General features: G+C 42.4%; 1 protein-coding gene across 12 annotated transcripts in view; it reads left to right on the plus strand.

The window, feature by feature from the left end:
- Positions 1 to 17,237, plus strand: part of PDE1C (phosphodiesterase 1C) — a 573,061-nt gene that overhangs the window by 136,094 nt on the left and 419,730 nt on the right. For all 12 annotated transcript variants that reach the window (XM_054494175.2, XM_054494171.2, XM_054494172.1 and 9 more), the window contains one exon: positions 1,525 to 1,696. In XM_054494175.2, coding sequence (XP_054350150.1) covers positions 1,525 to 1,696 — 172 coding nt within the window. The remainder of the gene's footprint in view (positions 1 to 1,524; positions 1,697 to 17,237) is intronic.

Below are 17,237 nucleotides of genomic sequence, written 5' to 3' on the forward strand. Positions count from 1 at the left end.
AAAAAAAGTCTGTGCATGTTCACTACAGATTTTTTTTTTTCTGAATATTTTCCTTCTTTAGTTGTTTGAATCCATGGAACCCATGGATATGGAGGCTCAGCAGTATTTGGTACCTTTGACTGTTTTGAAGAGCACTGGTCAGGTGTTCTGTCACAGGTTCTTCAAGTGGTTTATCTAACGTTTTCTCCATGGCTAGACTGGGTGTTTTAGACTGATTATTTAAAAAGTTTTATTACTGTTTAGGTATGGTAAGGTCAACAGATAAGGAGACAAATGCCATTGTAAAAAGAATTTGTTACCCACAGTTCCCAGGAGAGGGCTTCCATGTCATGTTACGGAGCCATCTGGGGAAGCACTGGTGTCAGTCAGAAGTGGGGTGGGACATTGTGGGCAGGAATCTTTGTTGTGGTTTCTGCAAGAAGGAACAGGCAAGGCAGGGTAAGCAGGGTTGGGACTGGCTAGTTTGAATGACTTCAGGGGGCTGGAGCCTAGGGGCTGCCTAATACCTCGTTGCCTGGTACCAGGCCCTGGGGTGATTAGGTCCAGTGGACAGTGGCCAGGGGTGAGAAAGTCCTGTAAGGGAGGTAGTTGGGGTGTGGACTCTGGATTGGCTGATTTGTGTTTTAAAAGCATACCCCTGGAAGGAGGACTTCCCCTGAGGAGTTGGGGGTTGGGGGAGAGTGGGGCGACAAGGGAGGCAGGAGGCCAAGGTCAGGTGACTCAGGCATACTATTGGGTTGTCCAGAACTAGCTATGTTGGGCACATGCATGTAGGGCAGATGTTACAGCATGAAGTTTATGGAAGCTAGAAACATGCCTAATACACACGTTTGAAATACACATGAAAAAGTGACATTTTCATGACATCATATCAAGGGCACACACTATCAGCACAACTTCTCACTGTTGAGTTTGATCTTGATCACCTGGTAGATCAGGCTCTCCTTTTGTAGACACCACTTCTACTTGATGCCCACCTTTAACATTTATCTCACATGTTTGAAGTTTTACATGCATAAACTACATGTAATTTTCCTGGGTCTTGATATTGTAGAAGAATCAACCTGTTGATGGTGAGTTCGAGTTCTTAAAGGTGGTACCCTCTTTGGGGTGGGTGTCTCCATAGTATGGAGTCTTGGGCTTCAGCAAGCTGAGTTTATAGGGGAGACTTGTGTTTGAACACCTCACAGTTCCCTAAAATGGTAGTGCTTTATATATTTCCAACTGCTGACTAAACATCTAAATAGATATCTGTGGCTCTGTCAGGAGTTTGGGCTGATCACTACTGCAATGAGACAAGATGTATCCAACAACTTAGCTTTGTGTCAAAATACTCAGAGTGGTAGCCTATTTTCTGCATATAAATGTAAAAATTCCTGGTTACAACTCTCTAATGTTGGCGGAGACGGTGAGAAATATATAAATTTCCCTGCTCTGCTTTGGAAGATCCTGAGTTGGGGAAGGCAGGACATGGAGTCAACTGGTGGATGATTCACCTGCATCTCTCTTTTCCCCATGCCTCAGGGTCTAAGTCACAGAACTGTCTGTGGAACTCCCTCATCGACGGGCTCACAGGGAATGTCAAGGAGAAGCCACGGCCAACAATTGTCCATGATCCTCGACCCCCAGAGGAAATCCTAGCTGATGAATTGCCACAGCTGGATAGCCCAGAAGTCTTGGTGAAGACATCCTTCAGGTTTGGTGGATTGCAACTCAATGTGTGCCTTCTTATTTGCTTGTGGAGTTGTTTCAATCCAGTAAGATGTATAGTCAGTGTGGCCAGCAAATTACTTTATTTCTTTGCACTGAGTAAATTAGAATTGATGAAGGAGGGTTGGAATCAATGCTAGCTGGACTTCTGGCTGGATTTCCTGAATGTAGTGAAGATCTTATCAGTAGTTAAGTTGCTGTCGGTATTTAATTGGTATTGGCATTTAAATGCTGAGGCAAAGGATTTACTGATGTTGGCAATTTGAATTGGATTAATGAGTCTTTTGCTTCAAAGGAGGATGACGCATCCAGATAAGGGCATAGAGAAAAAGCACGTGTAGGGAATTAATTCAGCCCTGTGTATTTAGAGTCTCTTGCTGGGGGAAGGTTTCCAGTTGTAAAAGATGTAAGAGCTGCTGCTGATGGAAATGAAGCGAGAATTTTCTCATGTTTCCCAGGTGGCTGTTTACTCCGTTCTAGTTCATCGTTTAGCCTTGCATCTTCCTGCAAGGTCTCCTATTTTCTTTTGGTATTGTACTCCATTTTCATTATAACTCCATCCCTTACCTTCTCACCCGTATTAAATAAAAATCAATCTGGGTATGAATGTGGTGTAAAAAAGGTGATTTTTTTTCCCCAAATGGGTCTTTCAGACTCACATTTGAAACAGTGTATTTACAGTACTACTGGTATCAGAAATTAAGACTCAATCATTTTCCCAGATTGCCTTCTGCCCCTCCTTTCTTCCTGTTATGTCAATTTTACTTCTTTCACTTTTCTTTCCACTATAGACTTTCATACTCTCCACATGGTTAGCAGAACATATAAACCTCGTTTTTCTCTCCCCGTAAACAATTCAGACAGCTCTTGGAGTTCCATGAAATATATTTGAAAAATGTACTCTCTTTTGTATCCAGGTGATATGCGGAATTGCTCAGTGAGAGCCATTTCATTGTGTGAAGGTTCTTAGTGTTGATTGAATTATAGATGATTTCTGAAAGGAGTGATAAATAGGGGTTTGGATTTCTTTATACAGTGTGACGAGTGCATTGGTGAAACAAGAATTGCAGGCAAATGCTGTTTTTATGCCTACTAAGGGCTTGGTTATTGCATCATAAGGTTTTGAATAAAATAAAACCCACTCACCTAGAGAGAATTCGTCTTATGAACCTGCAATTCTCAGCAAGTGACTGTGGTGAAAGAGAGGACCATGAATTGCTTTCTCTGTCTATGTGTTCTCACCTTGGAGCATTTCTTATGGAGTCAATCCCTTCTCCTAAGGTTTCTTATAACTACTCCTTCCACCCCAAACCAGGGTCATCATCTTCTTCAGTGAACAGGCAAAGAGTTACTCTCATGAAAAGAACATCTTATTTGCTCACCAAACTCCATTACCATCATCCGTTTTGTTTGCATTCTCCTGGTGCTCTTTAATAGAGAGCTCATGAGCTTTAATATTGATGCCCATGAGTGTCATTTGGTCTGTTAGTTGTAACATGTAGCAGTGTCTTGGTTTCTGAAAGAGATTAAGTTATAAATTGAATATCAGGACTTATTTCTGTTTCCTTGTAACACTTGGTGCTGTAGGAAGAAGACAGCAGGTGCATGCAGGTATATGCCAACCCTTTAGCAATTGAGACAAGAAATCCATTAGCATTTATTTATTTATTTATTTATTTATTGGTACGCTTAATACAACTGTGTACTATTCTGTAACTATCCTTTCTTCTAAAGAAGATGGTTGATTTTGATGACAGTGCTAAATGGTAAATATTTTCTTCTGCAATTGTCCTTAACTGTGGTGGCATGATCAGCTATGAGATTTGTTGTGCATAAATTACTATAAGTAAAGTACTCAGGTATGGGAAGAGTTTATTTATCAATGAATAAATCAGAGCAGAACAAGGTTACCCTACAGCTCCTCTGTAGGGTCATTACCATTGAATGGTACCACAATAAGCGTTAGTGATAGCTTTGATTACTTCGTTCTCTTTTTCCTTGGTCATACTTGGAGGGCATTTGGAGTTTAGGGCCATGAAATATGGTCATCAGCTCTTACCAAACAAGATGCAAATGACAATGTCAATAAACCCAATGTGCCAAATTATCAGGAGGTAATTTTCTTGGGGTTCTTGTCCCTCACTATTCCCAAGGACCCCCAGCCTTATTGACAGTGGTTCAAGAATCATCGCTTATCCTGCTATGCCTTTTTTCCCTTACTAGGGAAATGAGGTCTCATGTTGAGCATGGACTTTCTGACCTCAGTGAAATTAGGCATTGTTGTCACCAACCTAGATTACCTCTTCCTTGTGATGTCTCCTCTCTGTGGCTTCTGTTGTCTTTTCCTGATACTTGGCCTCAGCACAACCACAATTTTTCTCAGACATATTCTAATAATGTTGATTCTCAAAAGGAAGGGGTTAGATACTTAATTCCACCTTTCCCGGAAATCTTTTCTAGCTCTCTGCAAGGTGGATGCAAATATATACAAGCTACTACCAGGACAAAATGTGTGCACTTGTTTAATATTTGCATTTAGTATTTTCATTTAAGTAGTTCTTTTCAGAGCAAAGGGACAGTCTACTCTAAAGCTAAATTCTACTTTCTGTTTCCAAACATATGAAGTGTTTGTAAATTTATCAATGATGGGTGTTTTTCAAAAAAATTTCAAATATTTTTATGTTTCAGTCTCCACCAGGCTCCCTGTTACATCAGCAATAGCTGTTCTTATTTGCCAGGCTTAACCCAAACAACTCAAGGATTCTGTCCATTTTAGAGATAAAGAAACTGGCTTGGAGAGAGAAAGCCTATAAAAAATTGCTGGTAGATTGCTGGTCTCCAATGCAGCAGCAAGGAGTAGCTTGGGCAGACTTTAAGTCTTACTTTATCACCCCACCCCAAATAAGTATATCATCTATAAACTCACATAAAAAGCATGCTTGTGATTCAAATGCAGCTTCAAGACATGTCCCTGGGCCTTGTCTTCCAATCAGGCTGCCATCCCTAAGTATGGCCTGCAAACACTCTGGATTGTCACTGGATTAATGTCAGTTACTAATAATGCCAGAGGGTATAGCTGAAAGTGAGAATTTGACACACCGACTTAGAAATAAAGATTTTGGAAAATGAAGGCACCACCTTTCTTCCCCAGGGGTTGTGTGTCGATAGTTGAGGTTTGTGCAAACGCCATCTGAACTCTGGATATGGTCCCTGACAGTCTTCCCTCTTATCCTCTTCCTGGCTGGGCAGTGCTGATGAGGCAAATACTCTGTGTATTGGAGCAGACAATTTAGCAGAGTCTTGGGAGGATGCTTCCAGGGCTTGAGGTCTCCTCGTGGCTGCCCAGGTTCAGATCCCAGCCAATATTGCTGGAAGGCAACACAGTTTAGTGCTCAGTTGTACCAACGGCTTTAGTTTTTACTCTCCAAGAAAGGAACATTTTAAGCTATCCAGGTGCGAAAATTTGACTTCTGATAGTGGCTGTACTGGGTTTCAGTTCCAACTCTATTGCCCCCGGCGAATTGCTTCATCTCTTCAAACCTCTGTTTTTTTCTCCCCCCACACCCAACTCCCCAGCTTTATAAAGGCATAATTGACAAATAAAATTTGTATATCATTTACAATGTAAAATAATATGGTGTTTTGTTGTATGTGTACATTGCAAAATGATTAAATCAAGCTAAATAACATATCCACCGCTTCGCATAATGTCTTTTTTTTTTTTTTGGTGGCAAAACCTCTGTTTTCTTAACTGTCATACTAAGGTTGGACTTGAAGAGTGGTCTGATGATTCAAACTTGAGTGTGCATCACAATCACCTGGGGGGATTGTTAAAACAGATTGTTGGGCTCATCCCAGATCTAGGTGGGGCCCAAGGATGTTGTTCTCTAACAAGCTTCAGGTTATACTGATGCTGCTAGTCCAGGATCATACCTGGAGAACCACTGCACTAAATGAGATTTAGGATCCCTTTGAACTCGAGAGTATTTTGCTATGTTAATTTGAGCAGGTCACTTACCTATTGATATGGTTTCGGTCTGTGTCCCCACTCAAATCTTATCTTGAATTGTAATCCCATGTGTCAAGGAAAGAATCTGATGGGAGGTGATTGGCTTATGGGGGCATTTCCCCCATGCTGTTCTTGTGATAGTGAGTGAGTTCTCACAAGATCTGATGGTTTTATAAGCTTCTGGCATTTCCCCTGCTTACTCTTCTCTTTCCTGCTGTTATGTGAAGAAGGTCCTTATTTCCTCTTCACCTTCTGCCGTGATTGTAAGTTTCCTGAGGCCTCCCTAGCCATGTGGAACTGTGAGTCAATTAAACCTCTTTCCTTTATAAATTACCTAGTTTCAGGTATTTCTTTATAGCAGTGTGAGAACAAACTTACTCACCTGTTCCGGCCTGTTTTAAAATCTTTGAAATGGGGATAAAGAGACCCCCTTCCTGGGGTTTGGAGAGGATTTAAAGGAGATAACCCATGTGAATGAGCCAAGCACAGTGTCCAGTACCCAGAATGAGCTCAGTAAGTATTAATTTTGTATTCGTGCTCAGCACTCACTGGAATCCTTACATGCCCTTGAGCCTACACATACAAAGTTAAATAGGATCAAACATGGGTTTTGTGGCTCCACGTGCAGACACTGTGGGCCCTGAAAGCTCACTAAACTTGTGGCATGAAAGGTCTGTTTTCAAAACCTGAGATTTTTGAAAAGAAGAAAGTGGAAACAATAAATAAAGAAAAAGACTTCAGTGCCTGGGAAATAGACACTCCTGGGAACTCACCTTGGGTGCCTCTTTCCTTATTTCTCACATTTTATCCCTTTAAACCTGTTGCTCTGCTCAGGCTTTTCTTAAAAGAGAATAGAGAATAAATTGAACCTGGGGCCAAGGAAGACAGACAAGTCCATCCAGTCTGATTAGTGACAGGAATCTCAATACCTGCCACTAGAGGACCCAAGAGAACAGGAAAGAGCTGGCTGCTGAGAGAGGTTTCTCTCCCCAGCCTCTGGTATACACATTCCCAGAGGTGGGAGGGACCTGGCTCAGATGGTACCACAAGTAAGAGAAACCAATATTTATTGAGCATCTGCTATGTCCCGAGGACTGTGCATTCATTTACTCATTTAATCCCCTCAAAACGCTGGCAAGTTGAGTATTGTTATCCCAGTTGTACAGGTCAGGAAACTGAGGCTCAGAGAGATCAAGCAGCTTGCCGAAAGTCACCCAGCAGGTGGCAGAGCTGGAGATTTTCAACCAAGTCCACCTAGCTCTACAGCCATGCTCCTTCAGTGTATTCTACTAGCACCACATAACTTTGGACTTCATGTCTCTGGATTTGTTGTTGGTGAAAAAAGATATGGTGTGATTGGTTATACTAATTCGAGTGTGCACTTTGGATATATAGTTTGAGTTATATTTTGATACACATTTTATATATCCTATAAGACTGGCCCTATTCTATTGCACTAAATCTTTTTCTAGTCTAGACTTATGTTTTCAATCCACCTACCCTTTTGGATAGAAGCCATTGAAGGCACTGCTTCTCAAACCTTATGTCTAAATGAATTCCTTGGGGAATCCTGTTAAATGCAGATCCTGATTCAGTAGGTCTGGGGTGCAGCCTGTGAATCTGCATTTCTAACAAGCTGCAACTGATGCAATAGTCTGAGGACCACCACCTTCAGAGTGGTGAGACATGGGCTTTGGAATCCCACAAGTATGAATTTGCAAACAATCTTTTAAACTACATGATTTGAGTAATGCTTTTGTTCTCTTTCCTCATTTTTCACATGCAAACAGTAAAATAATGGGCTTTGGGGGCTGCTGTTAGGATTAAGTGGGCCAAAGAAGGTGACAGCCTCTAATTCTTTCTCACTCAGTTTTTAAAACCCTGTTTGGGAGAAGATTGATCCTCTACACCCCCAACTCTTTCTTTTGTGACTGGGTTATGCAACGGGCCCCAGCCAGGGAATATGAGCCCTATGGATGCTTTGTGAGTGATGCTGGCTGTGGGCCCCACCTCCTTGGGCAGTGGTGGAAATTCTGAAGCCACTCAGTGCATTGCCCATCTCAGTTACTTTGCTTTGAATCATGCGACTCCCAACACAGGTTGAGTTGCCAGGTTTTGATAATTTTGCACTTGGAAGAATCGTGTGCTTACTCCCTACAGAGTCAGTGGGGGTTTGGTGAGCTTCTCTTCCCACTTAGGATGGACTTATTTGGGCTTTGGCAAAGGCTTTCTAGATTCTATAGATAGCTTACTAAGAATATGTTCCAGAGAGCAGAATTGCATTGAGCCAACACCCTCAGCTACGGATGAGATTAAGGCCTTGTCAGATCCCATTTAATGGATTGCGTTTTCCATGCAGAATTAAATCGTTGAACTCATCCTCATTTTGGCTTTTGGCAGTCATTTTTCCACTAGGAGCTGCTGCCAAAATGTCAGTTTCTGACTTGATTACTTTCAGGAAATGTGCAATCTGGCTGATGATATGGCATGGTGTGGGGTAGTGTCCCCTGGAGCTTCGGCCCCGCCCTGGGATGAGTCATGGGTTAAAATTCCCAATTAGCTCATAGGAAGTCTGGTCACACATATTTTTCTATCACTGAGTGTTGCTTACCCATTGGAAACTTCTGGGGACACCTACTCTCCTGACTTAGTGTTGCCTTCCTGGAGTTAATTTTCACCTTTAGTCTTTGCAAATCCAAATCATTTGCCAAGGGGAAAAATGAAAGAATGAATTCTGAGAATTTTTAAAGCCTAGAGAAGTTTTTATTGCAACCTTGGCTTCACATAAAGACAATATTTAGGTCTGTCTTTGTAAGTTTTCAGAGACAGATCTTCCAGTGTTAGAAAATGACCAAGTATATATGAGGTAGACATCATTCCTCTTGCATTCTTGTTGGTCCTCTCACTGGTAGTTTGGGAAGGGAGGGCTTATCTCTGTGGTGGCCGTGAGAATATACCTTTCATATCTCTGATCACAGAAAGTGAACTTGACCCATGGCCTCCTAGCTTGTGTGTGGGGGAATTCATCCCTGTGATGGCCGAGGCTGTGCATCCCAGAGGAACCCATTGGCAATGACTGAGCATGGCAGGGACCCTAAGGTCAGCTGTTCCTGGGAGACCTGGAACTCCTCTGATGGTGACTTTGGTGTTCAGACTCACTAACGGCCTTGCTGAACTTTCTTTAGAGCTGCAGTACAGTCTCAGACACTGCCACCCAACTTTCTTTTACTGGGATTCAGACCTGCATCCAGGTCTGATGGCTTTCTCAGCCTCCCTCAGCTTTTTACTCATTTGTTTTTACAGATTTTACTCCACTGCATTTCTTGTATGTCTAATCCTGTCTTGACATCTGCTTCTAGGAGGACCACAGTCTTCCATCACACTGTGGTTCTCTGCTGGTGCATCACTTCTAGCTTGGCGCGGGGAGCATAGCTCTAATGCTACTGGCCTGGATATTCTGGGCCAGTCTCTCTAAATTTAATTTTATATTTGATGCTGTATCTTCCCTATGGGCTCTAGTGGGAGGGAACATGGGGCAAGTCACAATTTTCTTTAGTATCTTGTACTTTTATTGTCTTACAGGGGATTTTGTGGAAGCATTGAGATTAGAGAAACTACAACAGAAGGAGAAAATTGTAATTATACTCAAAATATGATTGTTTTCATTGTCCAAGAAAGGTTCACAGATGTTGACCTCCATACAGAAGGTCTGCTGAGGGACACACCTGGCTCCTAGCCAGTGGGCTTGTCTCCAGGGCTGACTCCCCCTAGAGAATGCATCCTTTTTCCAACCAGAGCACATTCTTCTCGGGCCGTTGAGAAATCCAGGCTTCCACCCCCAGGAATGTAGCTCATCTGAGGTGTCCTCAACCCCTCAGCATATGCCTCAATCACAATAAATTTTAGCAGCACATTTTACAAAGTGTGAGTTATTCATCCTAGAATAACCCTCAGGAAGCTTTCAGTGCTGTTGGGTTGGGAGGAGGAGCGGGACACTCCTTCTGGAGCTTCCACCTAACTCACCCTGCCAGTGTGAAGTGTGGATAAACTTCTCTATGTTTCCTAATTAGCAACAGGAACTGCTGTTCCAGCCCACATAAAGACCCAAAATATGCAGGGAATCCCTGAAATTCTCTCTAAATAAAGGAAGGAAGTGTGAAGATTTGAGATCAGCTTGGACCAAAGTACCCCTGGGGGTCAGTATGGGGGTGCAAGGTGAATGCGCTTCTCGTCTTCAATTGCATAAGCAATAACTTCATTGTACACAACCTGTAGACTTATAGGGAAGATATTTTCAATAGAGTATTTGAAGTGTGAAGGTAGCACCAATAAGCTATGAGGGTGGGAGCAGTAGAGTAGAGGAGATTGGCAGTGAGATCACGGGTGTAGCCCAAGGTCAAGGATGCTCTGTACTCTCTCGGATATCTCCACAACTGGGCTGCCCAACCTCCTATCCATGTGCTGTCTGGACACTACCACTGGCCCATGGTAGCACATCCCACATTATTCTTATTCGTATTTTGCATTAGATACAAATTTTTCTGGGTGGCAGGGACCCACTGCCTGGATTGCCTGGTATATCATAGATGCTTCAGGTGTATTTGTTGATTGAATGAATGGGTTGTGGTTTTGCAGCCCAATTCATTTTTTATGGTTTAGCTCACGAACCTCCTATGAAAAGGGTGGTGTAATTCTAGGAGCTGAAAGTATAAATTAAGTCCATCTCAGGCATTAGAGAAATTCCTGGTTGGGAGAGAGGGCAGCAAGAGTAATGCTGTTGAAAATGCATTGCAGACTTTGGAAGCCTAAAATATAGGCAGTGGTTTGCAGAAGTCAGCTAGCCAGGGGCTTTCTCCCGTCATATTCCTTCTTCCCTCCCTCCCTCCCTCCCTCCCTCCCTCCCTCCCTTTCTCCCTTTCTCTTTCTTTTCTCTTCTTTTCTTTTTTTCTTTCTTTCTTTTGACAGAGTATTGCTCTGTCACCCAGGCTGGAGTGCTGTGGTGTGATCTCAGCTCACCATAACCTCTGTCTCCTGGGTTCAAGTGATTCTCGTGCCTCAGCCTCACGCCCAGCTAATTTTTGTATTTTTAGTAGAGATGGGGTTTCACCATGTTGGCCAGGCTGGTCTTGAACTTCTGGCCTCAAGTGATCCACCCACCTCGACCTCCCAGAGTGCTGGGATCACAGGCATGAGCCATCACACCTGGCCCATATTCCTTTCTTCACTAAAATTTCTTGACTTGGCTTATTGGAGGATAGAGAGTTTATTCTTGTGAATTAGTAGGGAATGAAGAGTTACTATTCAGAAAATGTACTTTATAGATTGTCAGCCCTAATGTGAGAAATACCCGTGTAACAGGGCTGCAACTTTGTCAATACCCCAAGATGTGTGAGAAAATGAAAAAATTTCCTTTTTAGTTGAACTAGTCTTCCTCTGGAGCCCCCACTTTAAGGGGAACTAGGGAGAAACTCTACATTTAAAGTCAAATATGAACTTACCGTTTGGATGATACTTTTTTTTCCTGATGATTTAGTTTCTTGCGGTAAAATGCTCATTGGTTCAGAAGTCCCCTCTGGCACCCTGCAGCTCACCAAGATGGTGTCTGGTTTGTGTGGCTCTGCTGGCAGGTGTGATCTGATTCCCCTTGCTGCCTTTATTTCCCTCCCAGCCCCTTTTCACTCCTCCTATGGCAGTGCTTTAGGCCCTGAGGATGGTCTGGTTTTGATTTTTATGTGGTTCAGGATCAGATGGTCCAGCCTTTAGCCCGTAGCCACTTTGTCCCCATGGCAACCTCCAGGACTAACTCTCAGTCACAATCCCAGGTAACTTCTGAGATTTGGCTTCAGGAGCTTGTGGGAGCCTGTGGGGCCTGTCCAAACCACAAAGAGCCTACAGACAACCTGGCAAAGCTAAAACTTAGCCTCCCTTTACCTAACTCTACTGGCCACTGAGTTCACTTTGGTGTAGAGCTTCCGTTTTTTGGGCGGATATTCCTCCAGAGAGAGAAGAGGAGGACACTCAGGTCTCACCCTTGCCTCTTCTGCTCTGGTTTCTCTTCGCCCTGTCATCTCCCCTGCCAGAAAAGCTGCATCTCTGCCTTTCTACTTCTCCTCTCTTACAGCCTCCTCCTCCCCAGTACCAGGCTTGGGGCTAAGTCTTAATGGTGGATGAAGTAAAGAGACAGATTGGCCTACTGATATGGGACTGTACACTGGGAAACATCTCAAAAACACCATATGTCACCCCTTACAACTTTCCGTGATGAATGACTTTAACTGCATTTGTTTGTTGCAGTGAAATTAAGGTACCCTAAATAAAAATAAAGCAGACCCCTTTAAAACTGTGCCCTGTAATAATGCAAATCTGTAGATCCCTTGATTGGTGTGATTGATTCATTACCTTATGATAATTTAACCCCGTGTTTTACTCTGTAGAAATATTTGTTCCTATTTACAGCATTAGGGCAGGGTTTTTGATCTTGCTAGAGGAAAAGGAGCAGTTTCCTTCTTATTAAAATTTTTCTGATAACAAATGCTCTCTTCCCATTCATGTGCTCAGTGCATACTCTACAATTACATCCTGTGCTGGGGACTGAAGCTGCATGAGGTGAATCAGACCACTGCAGGCCCCATTTATCCTCCTCCACCCTCTCCCTCTCTCCCAGACCTCACAGAGATCGATGAATATATTGAATGGCACTATATTCATAGTGCTGTTTTATATATATAAAACAGCTCACCCTGGATTATGGTGGACATAAAAGGGAAGCAAAAGGAACAGTTTGAACCAGGGCCAGGAGAGAGGAACACATGCCTTATGTTGAAGGAACTGTTTGATTTGTGACTGAGGTGTGTGAACAAGAGGCAGGTAAAGTTTGGAACCAGGTAAAGCAAAGGTAAGCCTCGGACTATGTAATGTAGGGCCCTGTTTGCCATGAGAAAGAGTTTCAGTTTTATTCCACAGGCAGAAATCTTTGGAGCTCTCAATCTTTGAGTAAGCGGAAAGGAGACTGTATATATTTTTAAATTAAGTTACAGAATTAGGAATTATATTTCCATGCCTTGGTCTCCTGCACACGTAACATCAAAATGAAGGTTTCCTGGCCTGTGACAGAGATGAAATAATGGAGCTGGAGAACAGCGCAGGGATTAAACACCGGGTGTTCTGTGGTGCCTGGAGGAAGTACATGGACAATTTTGGGAAGAAACTTGTGAAAATATGCTTTCCCACATGGATTGGAACAGAGACCATTTTTTAAATTACATCCTTCTAAATGCTGTAGTAGCTAATGGTCATTGACTAAACAGCCCTACAACTGTATCCTAGCTGCAGATCCCCATTTATTGATTACTGTTAAGTGCAGCCAGAAGTGAATTTGCTAGGTCCAATTACCTCCTAACCCTGGAAGTCACCTCAGTTATGGGAGCATTGTTATTTGTATAGGAGCTACAGACATGCTTGTCCTCATTTAGAAGGGGAAATAACTCTGGCTCGGGCAACGAGGCTCAAGTACTTGAGGCGGGCATATCATAAACTGCCTGAGAGTGTGACTCATGAACTCTGCAAAGTCAGAAATAGGAATATGTCAGTCAAAGAGTAAACATGGTCTAGGGATCCAAAATTTTAAACTTTGATTGGTTTAACATTCTCATTCTTTGAAAATGGCCCCGTTTTTGAATAAGAAAACTGTGTGAAGGGGACCTGTGTTATAATTGTATAATTACATGTTTGTGCAATGTTCTGCTAATTATTTTATCTTTAAGTTCATCTGCTCAAATCAGGGTTGAGTTTCCTTAGTTGTTAAATTTCCCCGGGTAGCACTCAATCTGGCTGTAGTGTATAACTCTAAGCCAACTTACAGGTACTTGTATTTAAGAAATGCTTTTGCATTTGTTTTTTAAAATAATATTTTGACAATATTTAAACTTCTAGAACAATTGCAAGACTAATAAAATGAGCTATATTATCTTCCATCTAAATCACCTTTTGAGCCTTTTGCTACATTCGCCTTAGGTTTATCATCTATCTATCCATTTTTCCCCCTAAATCTTTTAATCCTAAATTGTAGACATCATGACCTTTCAGCTTTAGCTTGTATCTCTTAAGAATAAGGTCATTTCCTTACAGTACAGTTACCATATTCAGGAAACTTAATCTTGATATTACACTATTATCTAATATACAGTCTGTGTTCAAATTTCACCAAATGTCCCAATAATGTCTTTAACAGCCATATTTTTTCTGATCCTGACTCCACTCCAGAAGCACACATCACCTTTAGTTGTCATGTTTCTTTAGGTTCCCGTATTTTATTTTATTTTTTGTATTTTATTGACATAGTTGTACATATTTTTGGGGTACATGTGATATTTTGATATAGGTATACAATGTACAATGATCAAATCAGGGTAACAGGATGTCCATTACCTCAAACAATTATCTTTTCTTTGTTTTGGGAACACTACAGTTCTCCTCTAGTTATTTTGAAATATACAATATGTTATTGTTAATTATAATTTCCCTATTGTACTATCGAATACTAGAACTTATTCCTTCTAACTGTATTTGAAATAGGGAGGGGGTTGAAGAGAAGTTGGTTAATGAGTACAAGAAGATAGTCTCTTTTAACTGAAACAGTTTTTCAGCCTTTCTTGCTTTTCATGACACTGACATTTTGAAGCAAACAGGCCATGTGTTTTGTTGTGCAGAATGTTCCTCAATTTGGTTTTTCTGATCATTGCCTCTAGAGTCCTCAGTTCATCCATTTGACAGGGATACTACATAAGTGACACTGAGTCCTTCTTGGCACAGCAATGAGGAAGGAGATTTATCCTATTATGGGTGATATTGACTTTGATCACTGGTTAAAGTTATTTCTCACAATTTGTCCACTGTCAGGGTACCTTTCTCACAATCAATGGGTACCTTAATTGTGATTAAATCATCTTTGGGGAGACACTTTGAGACTCTGTAAATAACCTTTTTCCCAACAAACATATGCAATGGTTCTAGCATCACTTAATGGCACTTGGCTGAATCAATGGTATTTTCTAACTCTATCACTTCTTTTCTATGTATTGGATGATATTTGACTGTAAATAAGAGCTTTCCCTTTCTCTCCCTGTCTACATTTTAGTATCAGTATAGACTCTGGACTCTTCTTTCATCCAGTGTTTTATAAGCCATTATATCTTCACCCTATCTGGAGTCCAGGCAGTTGCTTGTGAGAGAAAGGTCACAAAGGCCCAGCAGAGGTGAGGTGGGGTGGTCCATCAACCCTAGAGGGAGAGACATCAACCCTAAAGGGTGAAATGAACTTTGACTTAGAATATGAAGGTGTGTGTCAGCAGATCCAGGTCTAATTCCCTGTCCTGCTGGTGATGTGAATGGCCAATGGGGGCTCTTGTGGGTTCCCCTAATCTGGTAGAAAACGCTCATAAGTGGGAGCTGAACAATGAGAACACATGAACACAGGGAGGGGAACAACACACATTGGGGCCTGTTGTGGGGGTAGAGAGAGAGAGAGCATTAGGATAAATAGTTAATGCATGTGGGGCTTAATACCTAGGTGATGGGTTGATAGGTGCAGCAAACCACTATGGCACACATTTACCTGTGTAACAAATCTGCATGTCCTGCACATGAATCCCAGAACTTAAAATAAGTAAAAATAAAATAAAATGAAAAGAAAACAATGTCTTTTATCTGTCTTTACTGATGCCATTGGAAGTATAGGAAATTGCAGAGTAGAGAGAAACTCATGGAATGGGTTGGGGGAGGCAGTTACTTAGCCACAGAAAGGAGTTTGGGTGAATCATCCCACTCTTCTCACATGGCCGTTTCTGCCCAGTTGTGCTGCTCCCTGCTCCTGCTAACCCATGATCCATGGCTGTGCTAGACACCATTGTTACGAAGCGTTCTGTTCGTCTTAATGATGGGTGTAGTGGGAACACTGAGCTCTGGTTAAATCCCAGTTACACCCCTTGCCTGCTGTCTGACCTTGAGCACACCATTTAAGCTGAGCCTCAGTTTCTTCATCTGTTTAACAGGATTAGATGTTCTTTCCCTCAGGGGCTACCTGTGAGGAGTCGAGGAGGCATGCATGCGGTGAGCATGGTGTCTGGCAGCAGCTGATGCTTTATAATTAGCAAGTGATATGACTCAGTGTCAGCATCCTGCTCAATGCTTGGAAGGTGCACTGTGAGCTCTGGGCTGTGTTGTGTGGAGGAATTAACCTTTTCTGGGTTAATCAGCCACGTTCACTGGGCCGTCAGCACTGAGCAACCACTCTGCCACCTGGGACCTTTGAGGTGGTTTCTCTCTTTACTTTCTAGCGTTTCCCTCTTATCCCTCATCCAGTCACATTGTGTATGATGACAATAATAGCTAAACTGACTAGAGATTGTGTGTCAAGCATTTTTCTACAAGCTCTATGTGTTAAGCCATTGAATCCTTCTAACAACCCTGTGAGACAGGTGTTTTTATTACTTTCATTTCACAGATGGAGAAACTGAGGTAAAAAGACATTAACATATTCAAGATCCTACTATCAGTTGGAAGATCTGGGATTCAAAGCCAGACAGTTTGGCTCCAGAACCCACAGTTAACCACTGGGCCACACTGCCTCCCTGGTCCAGCAATGAGGCAGAAGGTCTGTATTCTCTGGTTTTGATGCTGCTGTGGATTTGCCTTTCAGTGAGGTCTCTGCTTCCTGCCTGCCTCTGCACCCTGATCCAATGTCGGTGCCACACCAGCCTGCTCATTTCCTGCCATTTCCTCATGCCTGGTGTGGATTCTCACTGCAGCACTGGCTGGCCAGCCACCTTGGGCTTACTCCCTGCCTGCCTGGGCCTCCTGCCATAGATTGCTCAGTCTAAGAATACAACTTTAGCTGCTGGGCTGGAGAACTAGGAAGCCCTTCTTCAGACTTACTGCCCACCTGGCTGTGGTCTCATGTCTGCCACACATTTGCCTCCATAGACCTCTCGTGTGAGCAAGTCACCAGCATCACCTGTGGTCTCACCAGAGCCCTTTCTCTGCTGTGACCACAGTGGTGCCTACTGTATGGTATGGGGTGGTAAGGAAGGTAGGTTAGCACTAGAGCTTGGAGTCAGATAAAGCTGAGATTCCATCATGACTCTGTAACTTACCACCTTGGGGAAGTTACTCAGCTTTTCTTGGACTCAGTTTTCTTTTCTGCAAAATGGAAACAATAATGATGGGAGGATGGAATGAGTAAATGTACGTAAAAATACTAGGCATAAAAACTCCTGAAACCTGAGTAAGGTTGTAGTTTAGGTAATTCTGTTATGTCCACATCAATTTCCTGGTTTGGATAATGTACTAGAGTCTTGTAAAATATTATCATTGGGTGAGCTGGATAATGGGTACCTGGGACCTCTCTGTACCATTTTTGCAGCTTCTTGTGTGTCCATAATCATTTAAGTAAAAGGTTAAAAAAGGCATTTAGTGTAGTGCCTAATCTCCATTAATTATACTTATTTATTTATTTAATTTT

The sequence above is a fragment of the Pongo pygmaeus genome, chromosome 6, assembly GCF_028885625.2.
Source record: "Pongo pygmaeus isolate AG05252 chromosome 6, NHGRI_mPonPyg2-v2.0_pri, whole genome shotgun sequence".
Classification (NCBI taxonomy): Eukaryota; Metazoa; Chordata; class Mammalia; order Primates; family Hominidae; genus Pongo; species Pongo pygmaeus.